General features: G+C 44.5%; 1 protein-coding gene across 37 annotated transcripts in view; it reads right to left on the bottom strand.

Annotated features, from left to right (window-relative positions):
* nrxn2b (neurexin 2b) overlaps positions 1–22284 on the bottom strand; it is a 528601-nt gene that overhangs the window by 17231 nt on the left and 489086 nt on the right. For 16 of the 37 annotated variants that reach the window (XM_076087035.1, XM_076087034.1, XM_076087033.1 and 13 more), the window contains 2 exons: positions 11309–11398; positions 815–1140 (listed from right to left, as the gene is read on the bottom strand). In XM_076087035.1, coding sequence (XP_075943150.1) covers positions 815–1140; positions 11309–11398 — 416 coding nt within the window. The remainder of the gene's footprint in view (positions 1–814; positions 1141–11308; positions 11399–22284) is intronic. The other 21 variants (XM_076087054.1, XM_076087059.1, XM_076087056.1 and 18 more) reach the window with 5 other exon arrangements.

The raw sequence follows: 22284 nt of genomic DNA, 5'->3' as shown, positions 1-22284 counted from the left end.
TCCAGTAATCTTATTTGCATAACTTACTTTAAAATGCTGTGCAGCAAGGTCTTTTTGCACACCGCACTGATTGTAGATAATGATACTGGTCGTGAACTAGAGCATACCCCCCCTTACTAGACCACATGAAGCCTGTTATTGTAGATATTGCTGTTTTTTTATGAGAGTAGTGGGTCTGGATGACCAACTTCTTCCATCCTCCAGTGTGTGGGCAACAGCACTTCCCTACTGTTTCCTAATTGTTACTTACCATGATGGCGACGGCTACCTTTAGCGCATGGGGATAATCATCACACCATAAATCATAGCCTTTCGCATGCGTGTGAAGGAGAGTCATAAATATAACTTCATGGCATCCAGAGTTGTTGTGCTGTTGCTGATTTCCTTTTCATAACATTCCTCCCCATCCTGCAGCCTTTTCTGATCTGCCTGGATGTGCTGTAATTTCCAGCAGCCTCCCACGTTTAGTCAGCCATATCTTCTTAGAGCAAGTCAAAATTGCAGTGTTGATTGGTCTAATAGGGCTCGCCACACAAAGCTGTTATGTGACTCCCTTTCAGGCGGAGGGCTGTTTGTACATTTCAATGTGGCTAAAAGGGGGAGGCTCACACAAAACACTGCGCTGAGGACGTGACTGCTTGACCCGGCAGTTGATGCAGGATTTATTTTGAAATGTGCAGCACTTCAGCACTTTTAGAGAGAACTGAGATTCTGGAGGAACTTTAGAAAAGCCAATTAAAAAGTAACTGCACAAAAATATCTCCCCGGCTCAGTGACTCAAACGACAGCCTTCCCTTCAGCTACGATTGCTTACCTGTGTGACACTGTCCCTCATGGTGGGCGAGCGCTGTTTGCGGGTGGTGGTTGTGGCCATGGTGGTGGTTGTCTCCATGATCGTGGTGGACATATCAGCCAGCGGGGTGGTGGAGGTGGTGTCTGTAGTGAGCACCGAGGGCACGTCACCCACCAGCCGCAGGTTGCCCTGGGTCTGGACGTTGGGGTCGCCCTCGGCCGCCAGTTTGAGCACCTGCAGGCCGTTGTAGTACAGGCCTGAGATCTGGCCCTGGAAGTGGCGACCCTTCTCTCCACCGCCACCAATTTTGATGAACGCCTGGCTGTTGAAGATGGTCAATTGACGACCTGATGTGTGGGAGAAAAGGTAGACGAAGAAATGACAAAGAAGAGAGAGGAAGTGGGGGTAAGAGAAGAAGAGAAACCATGGGAAGAGGGGAAAGCGAAAGAGAGAAAGGGCAAAGAATACTAATCAGTCATGGTCACTGGGTTAGCTCTCACGTGTAACACAGAGTAACACACAGGCACAGAGACGGAGAGACAGGGGAGGTAGAGGGACTGTTTCAATCACATGGGATTTCCTGGGCAACACTTTAGGGAGATTGGACCCTGGTTTGCTGGCGGTGCAGCCGTTATGGGGCTGGGCACGTGCTACTTTCTCAGAAAAGGCAGTCTGAAGCTGGCAGTCAAATAAATTGCAGGGGCAGTTGCGGCTTGACCCTGAGACTTGAGGTTCATAGAGAAATGCATCTAATTTGCCCTGAGATGGAATATATTAGAACAATGCTGGGCCTGTGTCATTGACCTCCAATGCACCTGAGCTGCACAATGATAAAGTACCTCTGCCAGCAGAAAAAAAACTGTCGCCCCGCTCTGCCATCCAGAGGACGAAAATTAGATCCTTATTGGAAGGAAATGTTTAATTCAGCAGGGGCTCTCCCTCTCTGTGGTCATTACCATTCATCTGGATGGATAGATGGATGATGGGAGGATAGGGCCGACCATTTAACCAGGGTCCATTACTAATGTGTTACCAGGACTTGTGGCGACGGGGCGGAGTGCATGGGGGTGGTCTAACAGGTAGAGTTTTTCTGCCTGCATTTTCTCCAGCTGATGGTTTTGTTTATGCTTTTTCCTCCCCATTTTGCATCCCATCCCTCCATGGGGACATCCCACCACGCCACATGGACTGAGGCAAACTTTGCCCCCTATTATGAGTCATGTGGATATGAGGGAAGATGGAGAGTGGTGGGAGGGGGATTGCGGGAAGGATGTGGGTTTAAAACCAGACAATATGAGGTAATTACTTAGAGGAGAAGCCAAAGAGCTTTTATGGATAAATCAATCGGTGTAAGGAAAGAGGGAGTGGGATTGTTTGTGAGAGGGATACTACACTAATGTGTGCATCTGAGAGCATCTAGGGATGGCTCGTTTCGGACCTCTGAAATGAGAAACCCCTTCGGCAGCCTGGTCTCCTAAAAATGACACTCCCACGCAATGAAACGGCATTGTAAATTACCTTTCGAGGGAACAATTTTCTCCCAGATTATTTTTGTATTTGACGTATGACAAATATAATTAATCATAGTCTATGTAGGGAGGAGGTCGGGGTGTATCGATGTTTCAAATATGACACTTTCATCTAGAAGTCTGCTGTTCCTGTCCAATGTAAAACCCAAACTAACAATTAATTCAATCCAAAAAATGTTTTTTTTCTAAACAGTAGTAGTTTTTTTTGCCTAAAGCTAAACGTGATAGAGAATACAGCTTCTAAACACTATAAAATGAAATCTTTTGAATGTTGCTATTGTTCTCTCTGTGGGATTGCAAGCCGGCGAGGACAGCCTTCTACTCACCAACACGGAGACACTAGGGACAGGCCTGGGTCCCATTCCTTTTCAATTAAGAGAGCTGAAAGGGTACTTCATCACTGTAATTATGATTTACTATCAGTCTATATGGGAGCCCTCATTCTGACATATGGGTGAGACTAGCAGGCAAATATTGTCTGTTAATGAATGTGTGTGGGCGCAAAACCACGTTTACTATATATGGATCTGTAAGTTTTGCACATAAGTGCTGGAGAGATGCATCTATTGCACTGAGATGGGACATGTGTCATCCCATTATCAGATCATTAGGCCCGTCAGGGGCCCGCTCCCGTCTCCTAACTTCATAATGATGAGACTTAATGTCTGGCATATGCAACGTTGACATAATGGTTGTCTCATTCTATTATCTCATCACTAAGCATGTTTGGTGTGGGAATGGTAATGAAAATAAAAGGAATGGGAGCAGTTGGGTGGGACAGATTGTCAAATTGTGGACATCAGCAAGGAGAATACAGGAGAATAAACATGCTGAATAAACATACATACACAGAGAACCTTGAAACATCACACATCGAAATGCACATTAACACTCAGTCCATCATATGGTTCCCCCCTGTATCAATCTTCCATCGTCCTTGACCAGAGGACACATTCATACACACCCACAGAGGGTCTCTCATTTCAAGCAGCCCCACACGGTCCCCACTCTCCAGTAAAGAGTCATGGAACACTTCATCATCAATATTCCCGACTGCTTTCAGTCTTCTTGGTTTACCAAACACCCCGTGTTTCTTCCCCGTGTGTGAGCAGCAACTCCGAGTCAGAAGATGATCTGTCCAGACGGGACAGTTTACTCCTGAGAAGTTATTGGCGTCACAGTTACTCTTGGAGCCAGCGACACCGGCATAAGTAAGCCATATTGACAAGCAGCTTATGATTATGATGCAGGGTAGTGAGGGTTAGTTATACCTCTGAAAGTCTGTGCACATGCAAGTGTCTAAGGATCCGTTGGGTGACCTATTTAATTCTGTGTTACTTCAGCATGTGACGATGCGACAAAGTGCAGGGAGACGAGCCTCGAGCGCAGGAGACAGCCATTTGTGCGTTCATCCCATTTGAGACAGAGCGAAAAAGAAAGGTGCCCTCTAGGCTAGATGAAGGGAAATCAGCGTTTGTTTTTGGGGCTGTCTGGTCGGGACGAGACTCTAACAGGGCCTGATGAAGTTATTGTTTCAGGGTCTGCCGGGTCAAATCAAAAGTGACATGTGGTTTTAGAGCCAATTTGGGAGCGGGCAGGAGCGGGGGGGATTGGAAAAGAAGAAGCCCCTGCATGACAAGCAATCACAGCACTTAATATGACAGAGCTGGATGTGGCGCTGCAGCAGAGGAGAGGGTGTGCGCGAGTATATAATAACTTATGAAATATGTCAGTGAAATGACCTTTACGTTCGTGATATTTGGCCTTTTCAAGCAGTGTGTATTTGCCCAACTTTTAGTTACATATGCCTTTCACTCTGTGTGTTTGTATGTGTGTTTCGACAGCTCACAGTATGTGTGTGTGTGTGTGTGTAGTAGACAGCACAGCACACAGGGTTTGCATATTGATGAGGGTCTATTGTAGCAGTTTTAGGGATTGCTGCCTCACATCTCTCTCCGGTGCTCTTAAGGTGACAGGCAAAAAATGGGCAGAGGCTTGGGATGGGACGATGAAAAGATATGTAGGTCTTTGTGTATTAGACAGATGAGGTAACAATTGCAAGGCTGTTCCGCATATTCAAACAACACTTAACAGCCATGCTAGCTGCCCTGATAGGCTATACTTGACAATACTAACAGGCTGATGATTAGCAGTTAAAATGTTTACTATGTTCACAATCTTAGTTCAGTGTGTTAACATTAGCATTAATGCAAAGAATAGCTGGGGCGGATGGGAATGTTATTTTGGACGTTCTTGGTCATAAACCAAATAAAATTTTGACCTGATTATGGCACTAAATGGAAAGTCAGAGGATGATCAAAGTCCTCACAATTGATCCTGAGGAATTGCACGTCCGTAAAAAATTCTACTGCTATCCTTCTAATAGTTGTTGAGGTATTTTGGTCTGGACCAAAATAATGGACAGACCTACGATGCCATCCATAGAGCCACGCCCCTAGCATGGCTAAAAAGACAGGTTACCCTGTAAAGCTATGGACTGTTAGTACCAGAGGCTCAGACAGCTAATGTAATCAGCTGTCGCCCTCCTAACTCTAAGTCCCTATTTCATTTAAATCCACGTAGTGTCCTCTCATAAAATCCAGAGGGGAATATGGAATCCACAATGTAGCACACAGTGTCCCTCAAATTTGTCACAACAAAGTGTAGTAAAAATAGCTCTAAAGGGATATAGAAATGTGCTGGAGACTGAGAGCAAAGCAACATAAAGAAGTGGAGGGGCAGCCTGAGGAGGACTGAGCAGTCAAACATATATTGTACTTCTAAGCATGTGAATCCTCCTCGACTAGAAATCGTGCTTCAGAGTTGCTGCGGCTTAGTAAATCTTTGCTGCTGTCCTACAGCCGAGGGAAAACACAGTATCCTGGCTGGGAGCTGTACTGCTGCTTAAATAGGGCATCTGGGTAAAAGAAGGCAGACACGACTATTTCCAAAGGCATTACCATCCGCGATCACACGGTTTCTGTTGGATCACCCAGGGGGTTTGGTGGCTGATAGCCTAGGAGGCGTTACAGCTAGAGTGAGAAGCCCTCTGATAAACTGTAAATCATCACTATTAAAGAAACTGATATGTAACATGTCATTTACTTTCTTTTGGTACTGGCCATAAGGCAGCTCCTGAGTTATCGAATGCCTGAGAGGGAGGCAATGAAGAAAGAAGAGGTTGGACAGGGACTGAGAGAATGGGGACATGAGAGATGACAAGAGCAAGGGAGGATGACAGACGAGCAGGACAGAGAAAGAGCGAGCCTGCATGAGGACAGAATGTCAAACAGACAGAGCGAGGGCATGGAGGGAGGGGCGGAGGGAGCGGATGACGGGCTTGATAAAAAAGAACAAAAGGAATCATGTAGTTGAAGACTGTGGCTGAAGAAGAGAGAGAGAGACATACAATAATACATGGGAGTAAGATGGTAAGAAAGAAGTAGGAGGAATAGTGAGTTAGTGAGAACAATGGCAAGAGATAGCACAATGAGGTAGAGGATATTGAATGCTTGGCGAGTCACCTCCAGCTTCCCTACTCTTTTTTCCAAGTGAAGCCATGGTTGACCGTGTGGTTGTGTCCCTGAGGCCATAGCTTCCTGTGTCTGGGTTGTTTGACCAGAAAAGATGCTCATGGATGAAGGAAGGATAGAGTCGACCATTTAACCAGGGTTACTAATGCGTTACCAGGACTTGTGCTGAAGGGGTGGAGTGGGGGTGATCCAATAGGTATAGTTTTTCTCCCTGTATTTTCTGCAGCTGATGGTTTTATCTATACTTATTCTTCCCCATATTGGCATCCCACCTCTCCATGGGGACAACCCGCCATGCCACTTGAAATGTCCCAAAAGGAGTTGAAAGCTGTAATAAACCAGGATGTCTTTTTATTCATTTTTAATTGTGTCTGGTTTTACTGAGCTTTTTCTCTCGCTTCTAAGTTTAAGTTTCTGTAAAAAGGCATCACCTCCTGTGTGTCTGAGGATTTCTCTAATGAGCGACCACAGAGTTAAAAGGTTTTATCAGGTTGATACAGGTTGCATCACTCTTGTGTGATGTCTGTTACAAACACTTCTTCAGCCAAAAGTGAACTGGAGAGTAAGCAGGTATAGCAACTCTCCGGTTGCAGCTCTGCATTGATGCACCATCCTCCTCAACTTTATTTCTGAAGATAGAGAGAAGTGGCTGGTCTCAGATGAGTTGTGGTGGGTAATTACTAGCTGAGCCGAGCCAAGCTAGGGGAGTGAGCTGGGCTTGGGCCACGTTCGGTGTGCTAATCCACAGATTGCTTGTCAGAGTCTGTGGAATGGCTGTATATGTCTGCTACAACCCCCAGAATGTAGGTGGGGAGTACGGGAGGGGGCGACGGCGCTTAGCCCCTCCCCTGGTTATGAGTAGCTAACCCGGAGGCCGAGGGAGATTGAAGGGGGGGTGGGTATGAAGGATGATCTAAGCGTACCCATCCTCAGTGGAGGGGATATGAAAAGGACTGCAGCTGGAGAGAGCGGCATCTCTCTCCCTCCGCCGTCATCATTACGCCTCTCTCATCCTCCCTCTACTCCTGTTATCTCACCGAGAGGAGTGATGCCATATGGTTGTAAGGAGCTTCTATCCGAAATGTTTTCTCTTAGCTGAGTCGCAGGGTGGGAGGGATGGCCCAGAATTCACCTCAGTCAATACACCGCTTTGTGATGTGCAGAGCAGAAAGTTGGACCGTTCGCACGCATCTTTATTGGTTTGTGCTCACAAATCCTTCATGCGCCTGCAGAATTTCTAGTATCCCTATCAACAAACAAGAACTCCCCCAATTTCCATTTTCTTCTCCACAGAAATAAAAGAAGCAGGACGGAGAAAGACTGGAGCACAATGGGGGTGGGATGCTGACAAAGTCGATTATGAAGTGTTCCCAAGTTATCTCCTCGGCACAAGGCTCTCTTTGGTAATTAAAAGCGTTTTGCTTTTTTATCCTCAGAAGTTGGGCTAGTTTGGGTAGAACACTATGAATTAATTGTGTTTGACAATGAAGATGAGAGGCCAAATGTGGCATGAAGCTAGACTGAAAGCCTTGTGAGGCAGCGTGGAGCCCTGAGGTCCTTGAAGGCTGCTGAGGTCGCCGAGATTGTGGCGGCGACTCTACAGGGCTCTGGAGAGAGTAGACCGGATTTAATCAGATGTGGCTCTATCTCTGATGCTATAGCTGTACATAGATCTTAGGGAGGTGATACTGTCGAGGAAGAGACACAGAGAGATGGCACAGCGGTTAGCTCAGGAGAATTGTCTCTCTTTTTATGCACTCCTACTGCGAGTCTGCTGTTTTTAGGCCATTTCATGGTGGGGGACATTAAAATAACAGCAGAGTCCCTTCTTTCAGCCGCTTTTCCACTGATGAGCAAGCATGTTAAAATTCATATAATTTCCGCCAACTTCCGTCAAATATGGCCATGACTGTGCAGGAAGATCAAATGAGAACAAGATAGTAACTCAGCAGGGTACAAAGCTCACCATGGGGCTGCTGCAAGACAGACTCAGACGGATTTACGCTCTGTTGAATGCAGCCTTATGTGAAAGAATCTCTGAAATGAAGCCGGGATCATCATGAATAGTTGATCTGGACCAACGCCTGGTCTGGAGATGTTTATTTGGGCTCTGGCCCCACACCAAGTGGGAGGACTTGATTGCCTTTGATTAGTGAATAGGGGCGCTCACACCAGACTATAAAACCCTGAACATTAAACATAGTTCTCCAGCTTTGCACTAGCTTTTAGGCCACAGATACCAGGTGTTGGAGTATTCCTCACTGCACTGATGTAGCTCAACGCAGAGCTTGATCGTCATGTTGTTTGGGAGCTCCAGAGGGATTGACTCCTCAACAGAAGAAGATATAAAGCTCCAATTCTTCGAGGAGCTTTATTCGCTTCCTTGCTCATCTGCTAAAGGGAAAAGCTAAAGGGAGTTGATTCTTACTGGTTATTTGTAATCTTTGTAAGCTCCCCGATGAGATCAGGAAGCAGCAACACATTATTATTGCCTCTAGAGAAATGCTCGTCAGGTTTTTGGAGAGGGATGGCGTTAACAGTCGAGGAGAAAACAAGAGGAGGAACAAAGCAGAGGGAGGGGCAGGAGCAGAGCAGAAAACCTGGAGTGACAGATCCATCACAAGCCGAGAGAAAGACGCAGGGAGAAGAGGATGCGTCTCAGTAAGTTTTGGCACGGATAGAGCTGTTGAAAACTTTTTGGCACCCTGACTTTTCCCCTCCATTGGGTCCCTGTAATGGCTGCCGTTTTGGATTTAGTCAGCGGGCAGAGTCGGCTAGAGATGCCGGCTCTGATCTGCCTCACACCCGGTAGCGGAGATGGAAGAATGAGCCTCGGAACGAGATGCAGTGACATAGCCCGGCGCCACAGCAGAGCTCTCCTCCAGGACACTGCTGGCTCCATTGACTTCCATTACATCCCAGTGTGACTAAAACACCGATCCGTGAGAGCCATGAGTGATTAGTGCTCTTATTTTGTTCCGAGGGAGGTGGGGTTTTTCTATGCTCGTTGAATTTCACAGAATTGATGAAACATTAAAGGCACTTGGAGAGGAGACCTGTGGGGCTGATTGTTACGTGTACTCTGGTCAAGAGCCTTCGATGCGTTCATGTAATAACATCACCACATGTCGGAGACCAAAACCCCATGTTGGTAACACAGCCTGGACTATTACTGGATTACAGGATGAACGGTGCAGGCTGTTTACCACATGGCAGTCTGTAACTCTCATTCAGACATTCATACACCTTTCACCCTGCAGAGCAAATGACATGTAGCACAGTACACTCAAAGCACGTTCCTCAGTGGTGAAAACAATAAATGTTAAAGGGACCTCAATTTCAAACACATTTCGTTGAAGTGATCCAGAGCAGAAACGTCATTTTTTGAATTTGGCGTTCAGTTACTTGCTTTGTTTTAACCCTCTGAGTTTTGCATCACGTGGAAGTGGAGACAAGGGGAGCAAGATGCCAGCAGGAGATTTGTTTCTTTTAGTAGTAGTTAGAACTTAGTTAGCTTTTTTTATTTCGTTTTGTTTTTTTTGTCCCAAGTGATCGCCGCAACCTGTCCAAGTTCTTCCAAATACTGACATCCAGGTCCAATTGCGTTCGAATGTTAAACATCATTTATAACAAGGTTATAACTGAGGGCTCTCTGAATTTGTCACCAGCAGGGCAAAGCTGGAAGTGTCTCGAATGGTTTCCAATTGGCAGCGGAGGGTGGGGAGTCGTGAGAGAAGCCCTCAGCGGTTAGTGTGGGTGGAGTTTGATTTGCTGTTAGGTGGTTAGATTCTGCTTAGACGTTTCTTAGCTTTATGTTCTAGCCGTTTCCTCATCAAAGCAACAGCTTTAACCCTTTGAGTTTGGAAATGTCCCCTAATCCCCCTCATTATTCTAGACTAACAAGTCTTATATGCAAACAGTATCTCATAAATATCGAAACCACTTTGCCTTTTCAGTCCATGACGTGTGTGTGACATTTCTTTCACGAATCCAAACAAATAAGCAACATTTTTTTCTGAGCGCTCCCTGATCAAAGACCTCACTTGAGGCTTGATAGGGATTATTTGTTTATTTCCTCTTGCTACTTTCTCAAGGCTCTCATGTAAATTATTGGATGCAGATTCATTTAAAACTATAGAAGAAAGAGAATAATGCATTCCGTTCTAAGCTCATTCTCTTTAGACTTTCATGGCATGCACAAATCATTTTAAAATTGGATAAGCCATTTTTTATTGATCCGATTTTTCCTCCAACTTTAATCTCCCAAGTCTTTTTGATTCTTATTTGTGTCCTAACTTCTGCTGGGGAACTTAGGACAATTATACAATACTATAAGCTTTAAATGAATGATAATCTCAACACATCTCTTATACAAAACATAATGCAAACCTAAGTCTAAGAGCTTTGGGACATTCTAATAATCTACACCAAAACCATCCATTTATATAGTTTCTATATAAATTATAGTTGTTTGACACTACCAGACTTCCCAAAAAGCACAGAAGTGCATGAGAAATAAATGTCTTAAATGCGTTTATTGCAACGCAGAAACTATTTTAAGACTCGGCCCCATTCAGCTGTCTTTCTGATTTATTTTACTCCTCTCTCTTTTTCTCTTTCTTTTTTGTGAATCAACCACCTTCAGCAGCACAAACACACAGCACAAGACAAAGACAAAGAGGTTGGGACATTCGGCACTCAAAGGGTTAAAGAATCATGGCTTTGTTGGTGCCACACTGGACACTTGTGGCATTAGTTATGCGTTACGTCGGGGCGGGAAATGCTCCGCGTGCTGCAAATGAAGGCAGACTGATTACTGAACAAACACAACAGTCCCTTTAACTTTTAGTGACTTTCATGGGGCATTCTTTTCTTTTTTCTTCTTAGAAATCCAGTGATCATTTTTGTTTTCATGAATGACTCAATATAGTCGATGCATATTCACATTCAGCCAACAAAAGACACAGGAAAGAAGCAAACGGAATCAATAGGCTATTTACATGTCGTTAGGTTATTGGGGGTTATGTCGGGTTATTTGGGGGTTAATTCTCTGAAGAGATGCAGCCCCAGTTTAAGGTGCTTTGGATATGGTCCCTTGGATATTTGCATACCAATGCTACAGAATATTAAAAACTATATACTGTGTTATTTTTTTGCCAATTATTACACAGTAAACTGCCTCAACTGGGCAAGCTGGGCTGTACAATTTAAGCAAATGTATGGTTTTCACACACCAATCAAGATAAGGAAGAATTCAATGGAATGAGTTATAATGTATCAGCCGATTACTGCTGGGCATGTTAAATCTGCAGTGGATTGAAGGGGACCTGCAGTTCTGTTAGAGAGCCAAATCACAATCACCCCTGTTGCGTGGCACTGCACCTCCTCCAGAGTGGTGGTTAACGGAAGGTTAAGCGGTTAGATCATTAGTGGAGTTAAAGGGATTTTATTACCTTTGTCGAGTAGCCACTCGTCAACTACCCGACCAAGTCGGTATGGGATTCTTTGTCTAGCAATAGCCAGGCGCTCATTATCAAAGTTCCCTTTAAAGAAATTTGGAAAAGACAAATTAAGAGAGGTTACAAAGACATCTGGAAGTTGAAAGGTTAGAGGTTAGAAGGGCAACATGGCAAATGTTTAGCAAGTTATGTACTTTAAATCAGCTTTAGTTAGGACAGGAAGAACTTGAGGATGTGTTTTTGGGCTGGTTTGTTTGGTTAGACAAGTTAACAGCATTCTAGTTACCTTGAGTTTAAGTGCTTGTTTTTTAAACAGATTTATGAATTATTTAGATATAGTGTGACTGCATTTGCAGAAACTAATGATATCCGCAAAGTGAATACAATTTAGAAATGCATTAGCAGTAATGAAGTAAGTTTAGCTAGAATCACACACAGAAACATCAATCATTGAACAACATAATTACTTCACTGTGAAGGAATAAAGCAGAAAAAAGATATTTCAATGTCAGCAACAAAGCATTGTTATTTCACATGTGATAATCACACAGCACTAAAACACATTTCATGGTTGTTTCAAGGAAGACATATTTTGGTTGCCAGTGCACACAGAAAATCATCACCTTCCAAATCCGACAACAGGATGGCATTCTTCCCATGGAGCATCACTTCCCTTTGGATCAGACGGCTCTACTTCAACTGAAGCGAAAAGGATTTACTGAAACTGTCACCACTGTTTTTCTCTTCTTTTCCCCTCCCCTTATGCAATAATTGAACCCTTCTCAGTGGCACTTGGCAATTAGCATCACTTCATCAGCGTGTCAAAGAAGTTTCATCACCGCTGCACAAACTTATTATCCCTCACTTCACTTCAATCAACCTCTGGGTCATGCTGTGTGCATCTCCAGCACTGTCAATAGAACCGGAGGCGGAATTAGGCAAGATGGTGGCTGATGAAGGCCGGGCTGGGGGTTTGATGAAGCCTAATGTGGTGGCAATGTCAGAGGCTTAATTAGGCCTCATTGTCTATGTCGAAACGGCAATCTTAGCAGATTATAGTCTATGCTAGCTCAGTGATTCACAAAAAATGGGGTCAGGGAATCCCCAGGCATCCTTGAGGAGGGACAAGGTTCTGGGGGGTTCCCGAAAAATTAGGAAGATTCTGTTATCATTGTGATTTACTGGAATTTACTTGGACGACTGTGGCTCAGTGGTAGAGCAGGGTTGTCCTTCAATCAGAGGATTGGCGGTTCGAGTCGAGCAATTTGGGCTTAATAAGCAAGACACTAAACCCCAAATTGCTCCCGCAAGCTGTGCCTGTGGTGTGTGAATGGGTAAGAATGTTAGAGTCCTGATGGTAGGTGGCACTTTGCATGGTAGCCCCTGCCATCAGTGTATGAATGGGTGTGACTGATGACATCTAGTGTTAAAGCACTTTGAGTGGTTGGAAGACTAGAAGAGTGCTATACAAGTACAGTCCATTGACCATTTATCCAATTTACAACATTCATGAGTGAGAAACTATATAAAAAATGTGTCACCTGCCACTTACAAGGTGCTAAGGGCTCTAAGGGCGCGTTCAGACCAGTCTTGGTTAGGCCAGTTGAATCGTTGGTGCGGTTTGTTTGGGTTGGTGTGACCGCTGGACCTCGAACCCTGGTGCGGAACAAACAACCGCTCTCTGGACCACCTCAAAAGGGCGGTCTCGGACTGCTGACAAGTGGACTCTGGAGCGGTTCATTTCTGGTGTGAACACCATTTTAACCAATTACAGGAAGCGTACCATTTATGTGTAATTCCGGTAAAAAATCCTTATCCTGTTTTTTGTTACTTGTGAATTAGTAACCTATTTTTGTCAGGAGACAGGAAGAACCTGGGCTCAGGACAAAGTGAAATGCCTCCTGAATATCTGGACTGAAGAAAACATTTCTCAATTACTCGAGAAGGTGCATAAAACAACCAAGGTATTCAAAATATTCAGCGGTAAAAGGAAATTATCTGTGCAGTCCTCTTAAGACTCCAGATCAACACCAATATGAACAGAACCGGACGGTGCTCCATAATGTACCATGTCCAGATAGAACTTGGGAGGGTTTTGTTGTCTTTTTACATTTCCAACACATGACTTTTGTTTAACAATTTCTGGACCATTTGAATTTTGACTTTGTCAATGCAAACCGGACCAGTTGGAAAACGGAAACAATGTATCATCCTCAGACTAGTTCGCTTCAGGAACCGGACCTTTAGGTGTGAACCGGCCCCACGTAGCCTACAGTATGTACAGTGTACAGTGTGTACTCAATGATCCCCCACTACCTCAAGCACCACAGAACTCAGAAAAATCAAGCTCCAAGTAACCTCCATTTACTCCTGGCTCTGTTAACATGAGCCACTGTAAGCCAAACGGAACCACAGTGTGGTGAAATGGATTCCGTGATTTCCCCCTAAATCAACACTGAACAAAATCTGCTGTTGTCTCTGACAACACAATATGAGCAATTTTGGGCCTGAATGTGAGTCTGACATGGAATGTCGGAGAGCCATTGGCTTATGAAATTGTCTGCGGAGAGACCCGGTAAAGATTGAAGCAGAGCTTGGGACCAAACAGTAAACAGGCGAGCTCTGAAGTCTATCTTGCATCCTAACCAGTGCACTTTGGTTTTGCTCCCCCCACTGCTCTGTGCTGCTGCAGTGATCTAAAATAGACCACCTCTCAGTTCTGCAGTACCTACTTCCACTCCCCAGGGGTCTCTCTACCCACGCATGCCTGCGCAATAATGGCTCACACAGGCGTGTATGTGTACTGTGTGTGTGTGTGTGTGTGTGCGCTGTGTATGAACAGTTTGTGCATGGCAAAGATGCATGCACTGTCAAAAAGATAATAAGAATTGAATGGATAAGGAAGGAGTGGAATGAATGATGGCTGGCATGGCAGATGGAGAAGCAAGCAGGATGAACATGTAACAGCAGGCGGTTCCAACGTACCAGATGACTTAGTGACATTCGTATGTGTCACCTGGAGCTCTCGGTGTTCATGCGTTCATTAATGCGGGTGAGGACTGTCAATAAAGGTGCAGGTCATACACAGGAAGTCACAGATTGCTAGTGGATGCTTTCATCCATCTATAATTTATAATGGCCAGTAATTATGATTGTATTACTTCTAATATACCCTTCTACAGTTTGTAAACAATGATGTAAGTGTACGACCGCAGTTTGGCAACGGAAGTACGCCAAAGTGCAAAAGCTTGGCAAGCTATGTAAGGGCATCAAGCACCAAAGATGGCAAATGCAACCTAAAAAAACTTGACTTTCCAGATCCGTGTGTTGTAAGTGAGTGGGAAGAATGCATTAGCAAGTGGTCAGATAAGTATATGCACTTGGTGGGGAAACCTGGCGTGTAACGTCACACCATGACATAGCATTTTTGATCAGTCCTGTGGAAGTCAACACGTTTAATAGTTTGCAGCTAAAGATTCCAAGGGTGTTTCGGTTTAACGAGTGACTGTGTTAACTGGTGCCTCTTAGCCAAATTGTGCGTGTTTACTTGTAGTAAGAGCAGCTGTTGAAAACAGCAACAGAACATGAAGATGCGATTTAAAAATGTTTACATTTTTTTAATCTAAATTTTTAAATACATACTCATCACTGTTTATTATCTCCGTAAACCCTTTATGTAAGTTAACCTAAGCAACCATGGATGCATTTGCCTGTAAGTCACCAGTTAACACGGTCACTCCTTAAACTGAAACACCTGTTGGTCTGAAAACGGTCGAGATCCTGTCGGAATTCAGTCGAACTTTTATCTATTCTGACCACTGAACATGCAACAACCAGACATGTTGATGCTGGTAACGGTTTTAATTCAATGTTTTAAGCTCGCTAACTAGTCTGGATGGCTGGAGCAAAACATCACTTCCTCTGTCAACATGCGCACGCATATATCTGATGACCTCAATAGCCTCCAGCCCTTTTCTAGCAACCTCTTACCATCCACGATGGCAGCAAACTGTTCTGAGACCTGTACAGCAGCATGTTCGTGTGACCAATTACATCCATGTGTTTTACACTGCACTTAAGATTAGCTAGGTACCACTCTGTCTTCTGGAGAGGAAAGGCAGTGCAGCAATTACAGGGCACAGCACTCACGCACAACCCCACTTTAGAGGTGACATGGGCACTCTGCAGCAATCACTGAAGTAGGGGTGGTGGTGGTTGGGGGGGGTGGTGGTGAGAGGGGTGAGGTTGTTGAGAAAATCCAAATAATATCAGCGTGAAAGAAAAATAGTGGGAGGCAGCAGTCCTTAGTGAGAATGAATCAATCCTGTGCGAGCATGTTCTTCTCCTACTGCTGCATCTGCCACCTCATCCTCAAACCTGACTAAACCTCCTCCCTCTTCCAACTTTCTTGTCTGAGTCACACCGAGGCAGCCCCCAATGAGGGGGGGGGGCATTTTATCAACCGTGAAATAGTTAATGATGCGCATCAGCTGGAGAGATGTAGTTCTCCCTCTAGTGGCAGCCGTTGGACACCGCAGACAGGAAACTACTCCTCAAATGTGTTTTTCCTCTGTGCCTCCTCTGTGGAAGGTTTCCTTCCGTTTCTATTTTCCTTAATCCTTGTTTCACTCACTTATAATATTGTCCTTCCCTTGTTCTCCAACAACCATCCAGCCACACTTCATACTGTCCTTTTTCTTACCCTCCTTACATGCCCCATTCTCTCCTTGAACCTCCACTACTTCCCTCTTGTCTCCAGATTCCCTCCTTTTCCATTATTCCTTATTTAGCTTTTGCTCCTCCTTCTTTCCTCCACAATCATCTCTTTTTATTCGTCCACTCCCCTCAAATTTCTTCCATCCATCTTTGTCCTCTATACCTTAGTTCTACCTTTTGTTTTGTTCACTGTCACTCCATTTTATCCCCCCATCCCTCTTCATTGCCTGGTAACAGAGTGAGTATTATTACAAGGACATTAAATGCAGTACATTGTGACACAGGCACTGCCATCCATTACTACACGCACACAGGGAGACTGACTGAGTGTGTAGTGGGGGAAGTAATAACAGTCAAGTGTGTGTGTGTGTGTGTATAGTATGCAAATGTATGTGTATTCTTTCCCTGGCAAACACTAGTGAGTGACAACATCCTCATCAACGACCGAAAAATGGCGGAGGAATCTACAAACAATGGTTTTGTGTGTCCGCTCCAAATGAAATGATGGACAAGGGGAAGAAAAAGTGATGGCAACCATGGAGAGCAGGATGCGATGTGATGAATGAAAAGTGTGTGGAGCTGTGGGAAAATAATCCCACAAGTTCTATTGGACGGGTTTTGTTTGTGTCATCCACGCTCCGGCTGTCGGAGAATCTAAATTCCTCCGTGTCCTGCTTGTTTGTTTGCATGTGTTTGCGCTCGCATCCTTGGAGAAATAAGTCATTCTGAGTGAAACCAGTGAAACTTTTCCCTTCTCGCCCGGCTCCCCCACCGGCTGAAGCCTGCTCTGCATGAGAATGGGGGGATAGATTAAACAGCTGGCCCCCCCTCCCCTCACCGTCATTATCGCACTCGCTCTGCTCCCAAGACTATTCCCTTTGCTGGATGTGAAAGAAAGTAAAACAATGCTATCGGACCTGGTGCTCAAAGAAAGAGAAAAATTATCTAGACTCAAAACTTTTGAAGCATTTATTATTCTTAAATTGCCAACCTTCTCTAATGGACATTACACAGTGGCTACAGTATGATTAACATTATCTCACTGTTGAGATGAAAGAATGCCTTTTCAACCCTTTTAGATCACATCCCATATTTAATAACATGCAACAATAATTACAAAAACTCAATTTCTTTATATTTTTGTATCAAAATCCAATCATCTTGTCTTCCTGTAAAACAAAATATGACGTGTGCTTAACTAAGCTAGGGACGGCCAATTTTAGACAACATTATAACCCCGCCCACCTTGTAGCAGGCCAATCAAATGCAAAGCACTGACTTGAGTTTCCCTGGGACTTTGAAGGCCCATTGCACAGATTTATTTTACATGTCAAAGTTAAATTAGTTAGTCAAGGACAGAAATTCTCAACAGCTGTATATCGGTTTCGGTGAGTGTCCAATTAAAAATGCTATTTGCATCATGGGAAATGCAGGATTCTAGGGATTTGTAATGATGATGAGGTGCAGGGAAACATCATGTCTCATTCACAATAAACTCAGAAACTCGTCTCTGTCCTGGATTGTGATGCATTAAGTAATACGGGATAACACGATAATACAGGTATCATCCCTTTTACTGTTAGCCGACATGTAATGTGCTCACTTGCAGCAGCCACAAGCCAGTTATTTGGTGACAACATGGACTTAGCACCAATGAATAACTCCATTCCAGTCTAAGGCTTGGTAGTTCAGACGACAGAAAGAGACATTATAGGTATTTTGTTAATGATCTACTACAGCAGGAATTCTCCTATGCTCCTATGAATTCTCCTATGCTCCAATTACATCAGACATGCTGTGTAATTGGTGGACATATGGGCAAAAAGCTTGTGCATTCTAATTAGAAATGCATATGAATAGTTTATCTTAAATCAAATATAAACCACGGTGTGAGCCAAAACATCAGAGGCTGGTCCCTACTTATCCACACCAGTCATGTATGTGTGGCCAGCCAACACGCCTGCGGCTCTGGACCGCCCGAGGCTCAGAGCCTCCCCCCCCCTGAAACACTGGTGGTATCTCCTCTGTGGGAGCCAGAAACCTATCTGTCCTCCCTCCCCGTGTTCGCCGCCTGGAGCGTCGGCCGGATTAACAGCCATGACGGGACCCGTCCTGGGCAGGTATCACAGCTGCTGTGCTAGGGGGCAGGGCAAGGGCATGCTGATTGACTGGCACTTCAGGGAGACACAAAGCGAGCTGGAGGACGACAGAGAGAACCGAGCGCCGTGCTCGGAGAGTAGAGCGTCTTGTGTTTCTGTCTGTCTGGGGGGGCTGGGTTCTAGCGTGCTGATAATCCAGCATATGAATCCCACACTGTTCCGTCTCGCTCTGTCTCTGTACTGTACATACAGTATGTGTGCGTCTGTGTTACACGCGAGTATGTGTGTGTGTGGAGACCCACCAAGGAGCCAACTGTATATCATGTAGCTCTGCAGGCAGCCAGATGCCCTTGTACAGGACACCCACATCGGAAATCCATCCACAAGAATGAAGATTACACTGGAGATGATTGGCCACCAGCCATCTCGCTCTCCCTCCCTCTCACAGAAACCGCTCTCTGTCGAGCTAGCCTCATTCTGTTTTTCATTAGGTAACTTTAGATGGATCGCTCTCATATCCACTGGATGTTTTGGAGCAGATGGGGAGAAGAACCACTGCCCTATTCACTGTAGCCCTGCGCTAGCTTCTGAATTCATCCCTGTAGAAATGTCCATTTTATCAAACATTCTTGTCTGTTATTAAGTCCTAGAAGTCTTATTTTCTTAAAACAAGTATTTCCTTTTTAAATACTCCTTTGGTTTAAGAGTCTGGGTAAAGCTTCAGGAGGCAGGACATGACACGGATGAAGTTGCGGTTTTCAACTTAGTTATAAACAACCGAGTCTCTTGCCGTTCCTCGAATTTTTCTGACCTTACCGACAGGCCCTTACCGACAGAAGTCCCCAAATATCGCCGTCTCTCCAATTAGTCATGACTCTTCTCTTCAGGGTGTTTGTAATCTTCCGGTTCACCACCTGCTATGCGATGGAAACGTCATCAGCGCGCAGTGAATTCTCCAGACAATGACCGGCTCTATTCACTGATTCATTAAACAGACTGGAGCTGGCAGAGTAAAGTCTGTTTAATGGCCTGGTCCGGGTGATTTGGACATTTGCTTTCTCACATACAGCTCCTCCGGATAATACGTTTCAGGGTTGCAGTGCATGTGTGTAAGGGGCTTTTAATGAACAGTTAGATTTGTCTTAAAGAGGTGTGTAGGATTTAGTGGCATTTAGGGGTGAGGTTGCAGATCGACATTAACTGAATAACACTTTCTGAGCGTGTCTGAAAACTACGATGGCCTTCAGCAACAAAAAAAGGCTCTCTGTAGAGCCAGTGTTTGTGCGTTGTGGGGTACTGTAGAAACATAGCGGTGCAACATGGCGGACTCCGTGAAGACGACCTGCTCCCTATGTGGATATGAAGGGCTCCTTCTAAGCTAACGAAAAAATGATTCTTAGTTACGGTGATGATACACCAATGAAAACATATTTCATGAAAACATATTTCATATATATATATATATATATATATATATATATATATATATATATATATATATATATATATATATATATATATATATATATATATATATATATATATATATATTATATTCAATCTCCGCTAATAGATCCCACTAAATGCTACACACTGGTCCTTTAAGAAAAAAAGACTTTAAGGCCTCAAAACTAGATAAAACGTACACGAATAGACGTGTTTTAGGAGTGTATTTTTATCTTTTCAGCCAAAGAATGCAGGCAAGTTGTGTTTCTTCATGTGAAACGCGCAGGAAAAAGAAGCGGTTTACCTACCCACCACACTCCTTTGTTCAATGTAAATACATCACCCACCGCTCGTGTCAGTGTGCGTTTGAAACAAACGATATCTCACTGCTTTAACTGCTTGATCATCTTTCATCTGTGCAGCAGTTATCAATTCAATGTGCTCGTTTCCATTTCTTTCCCTCTCTCTTCTCGGAATCCTCGCCACCTTTCATCTCGGCCACGGTGGATTTGTGCGAGGGTGGCTTGCCGGAGTGAGCCAGGGAAAGCCCCCCCACTCATGTGGAAATCAAAGCTGTCACTTCTCTAATTACCTAAAGCAATCTTTTCCCTCTCCTGCTCTGCACTACTTAGCTGTGTCTGCTCTCTCTCCCCCTCCTCATCATTACTTGCTTCACTATCTATCTCTCTGTTCCCCCTCTCTCTCCATCATCCCATAGCCACAGGCCAATAATTGGAGATACCTTCCAACTGTGCAAGATCCAATCAGAAGGAGTCGCAGAGCACCAGAGGCCCAATAAGAACACGCTGAACGGGGGGGAACTGAAGTGACTCAGCTGGCTGACCTCAATTAACTCTCTCACTTTTTTTGCTGTACTTAACAGAATTTAATAATGAGTGAAATCAAAATCCAAACTTTGACAGATGTCAGTTATATATTGTATAAGATCAATGGCCTAAAAGCACTGGCAGTTCCCCCAGGGGAGTTATTAGACATGCAATGAGACTTGGAAAACTTAATTAATAACTATAAGAATAATGAACATGTTTAATGCATGTGGTAAATTAGGTTAAAGAATTACTGAGCATCTTCATGGTATCATCTGCACCACTGAAACAGGGACAAAGTATTGCAATCCTTTGCTTAACTACGTTCAAAAATGTACTTAACGTTACTGTGATGAACTTTGAACAGGTTACGTAACAGTTTCAATTTAATACTGATGCCTTTATATGACCTAAATAAGTAAACGAGACCATCAGTGTAACTAATACCTATAGTAGCAGTCAAACATATATAGTGGAGTAAAGAGGTCATTTCTACCTTAAATGTTGGAGTGGAAGTTAAAACTAACAGAAAGTTTTTTATAAAGCTTCTAAAATGGAATGACTTAAATCAAGTATAAGTCTCCCAGCGTTGGTGTAATTACAGGCTGTAGCGATGACTCGGTAGATGCTCTGTACTTAGATCGCACTGCCTGGTGCTGCTGCAACAGTGCATATTGTAATTACCTTAAGCACCATTAATGACAAAGAGCACCACGAGCTAGCAGATGAATGAGCGTAGCTGACAGCATATAGAGGTGCTCCTCCGAAACACAAAGACAAAGCAGATGATTTCCGAGGCCACACTGCGCTCTGTGCATCACCCCCACTCATCTACCATCTTCTGCTCGGTGGACCGTTGAAGTCACACAGCGCCGCTTCCATACTCCCTGCTTGGAGCCCGAGCCAGTCAAGTGAAATCTCGTCCACGCTCGGCTAAAGTCTATATGCTTCCAGCCATTTGTCCGACTGTGTCGGCCTGTGCAGAGTGCACCCCTCTCCTGTCCTACTCCTGTTGCTCCTCTCTACTCTTAGCATTTTAACTGCCACCGCTGAGTGCTCTCATATTGCTTTTGCCAAGAGGGAAGCGGTTCTGGACTGCCTCGACCTCCCCTCCTCGCATGTATCTGCCTTGGTTATTCACAATTGGTTTCCTTTTCTCCCTCTCTGAGTGTGGAGGTCGCGAAAGACAAAAGATGGATATCTAGACACAGTGGAGACGCAATAAAAAGGGGGTAGGAGGAAGGAAATTTCCCTGACCCCTTTTTCTCGGAACATTTATCCGAGGAGTAAGAACACCGTAACAGCTCAGTCGGAGGAGCTGCAGCTGACCTCGCTGGCACAAAAGAGAAGACACGTCTAGACGCTCTCTTGTTTCCCCTAAATGCCTTACAGAATCAAAACAGGGCATGACAATAGCCCTGTCTTTGCACTGCGTTTATCTTTCCTCTTTTTGTTTCCTGCCATTGATTCGCGATCAGCATCAAGCGACGTGTTGGCCTACTCAAAAATGAACACTGTCGTGTCTCGGTGCATTTCAGACGCGAGTCGCTTTGTTCGCTAGTAGCTGTAGCAGTAGTTATGAAATTATTACTGTGCATCGCTACATTGTGTGTGTGGGCGGCATGCACACGCTGTACCACACTGTACCGCGTGAATGTAATCTTCTTTGCTGTGACGCAATCCAATTTGTGAAGTGCTTATTATTCAGTAACACGCAAAGCCTCATCCATCACAGCAGTGACAGCAGCTAGCTTAGAGCGTGCACGCTGGATCTCGCCCCCCTCTTTTGGTTTTTTATTCTACCCAGCCTCTCCCTCTCTATTACTCCCTCTCCTCAGTCATCTTCTCCCTCAGTCCATCATTTCTCAGCAATGCGTCCCGA

Source organism: Anarhichas minor, unplaced genomic scaffold (genome assembly GCF_050575085.1).
Source record: "Anarhichas minor isolate MPS153535 unplaced genomic scaffold, ASM5057508v1 ptg000009l, whole genome shotgun sequence".
Taxonomy (NCBI): domain Eukaryota; kingdom Metazoa; phylum Chordata; class Actinopteri; order Perciformes; family Anarhichadidae; genus Anarhichas; species Anarhichas minor.
Note: the sequence above shows the minus strand (reverse complement) of the source record. Positions and strands in the feature narration are given on the sequence as shown.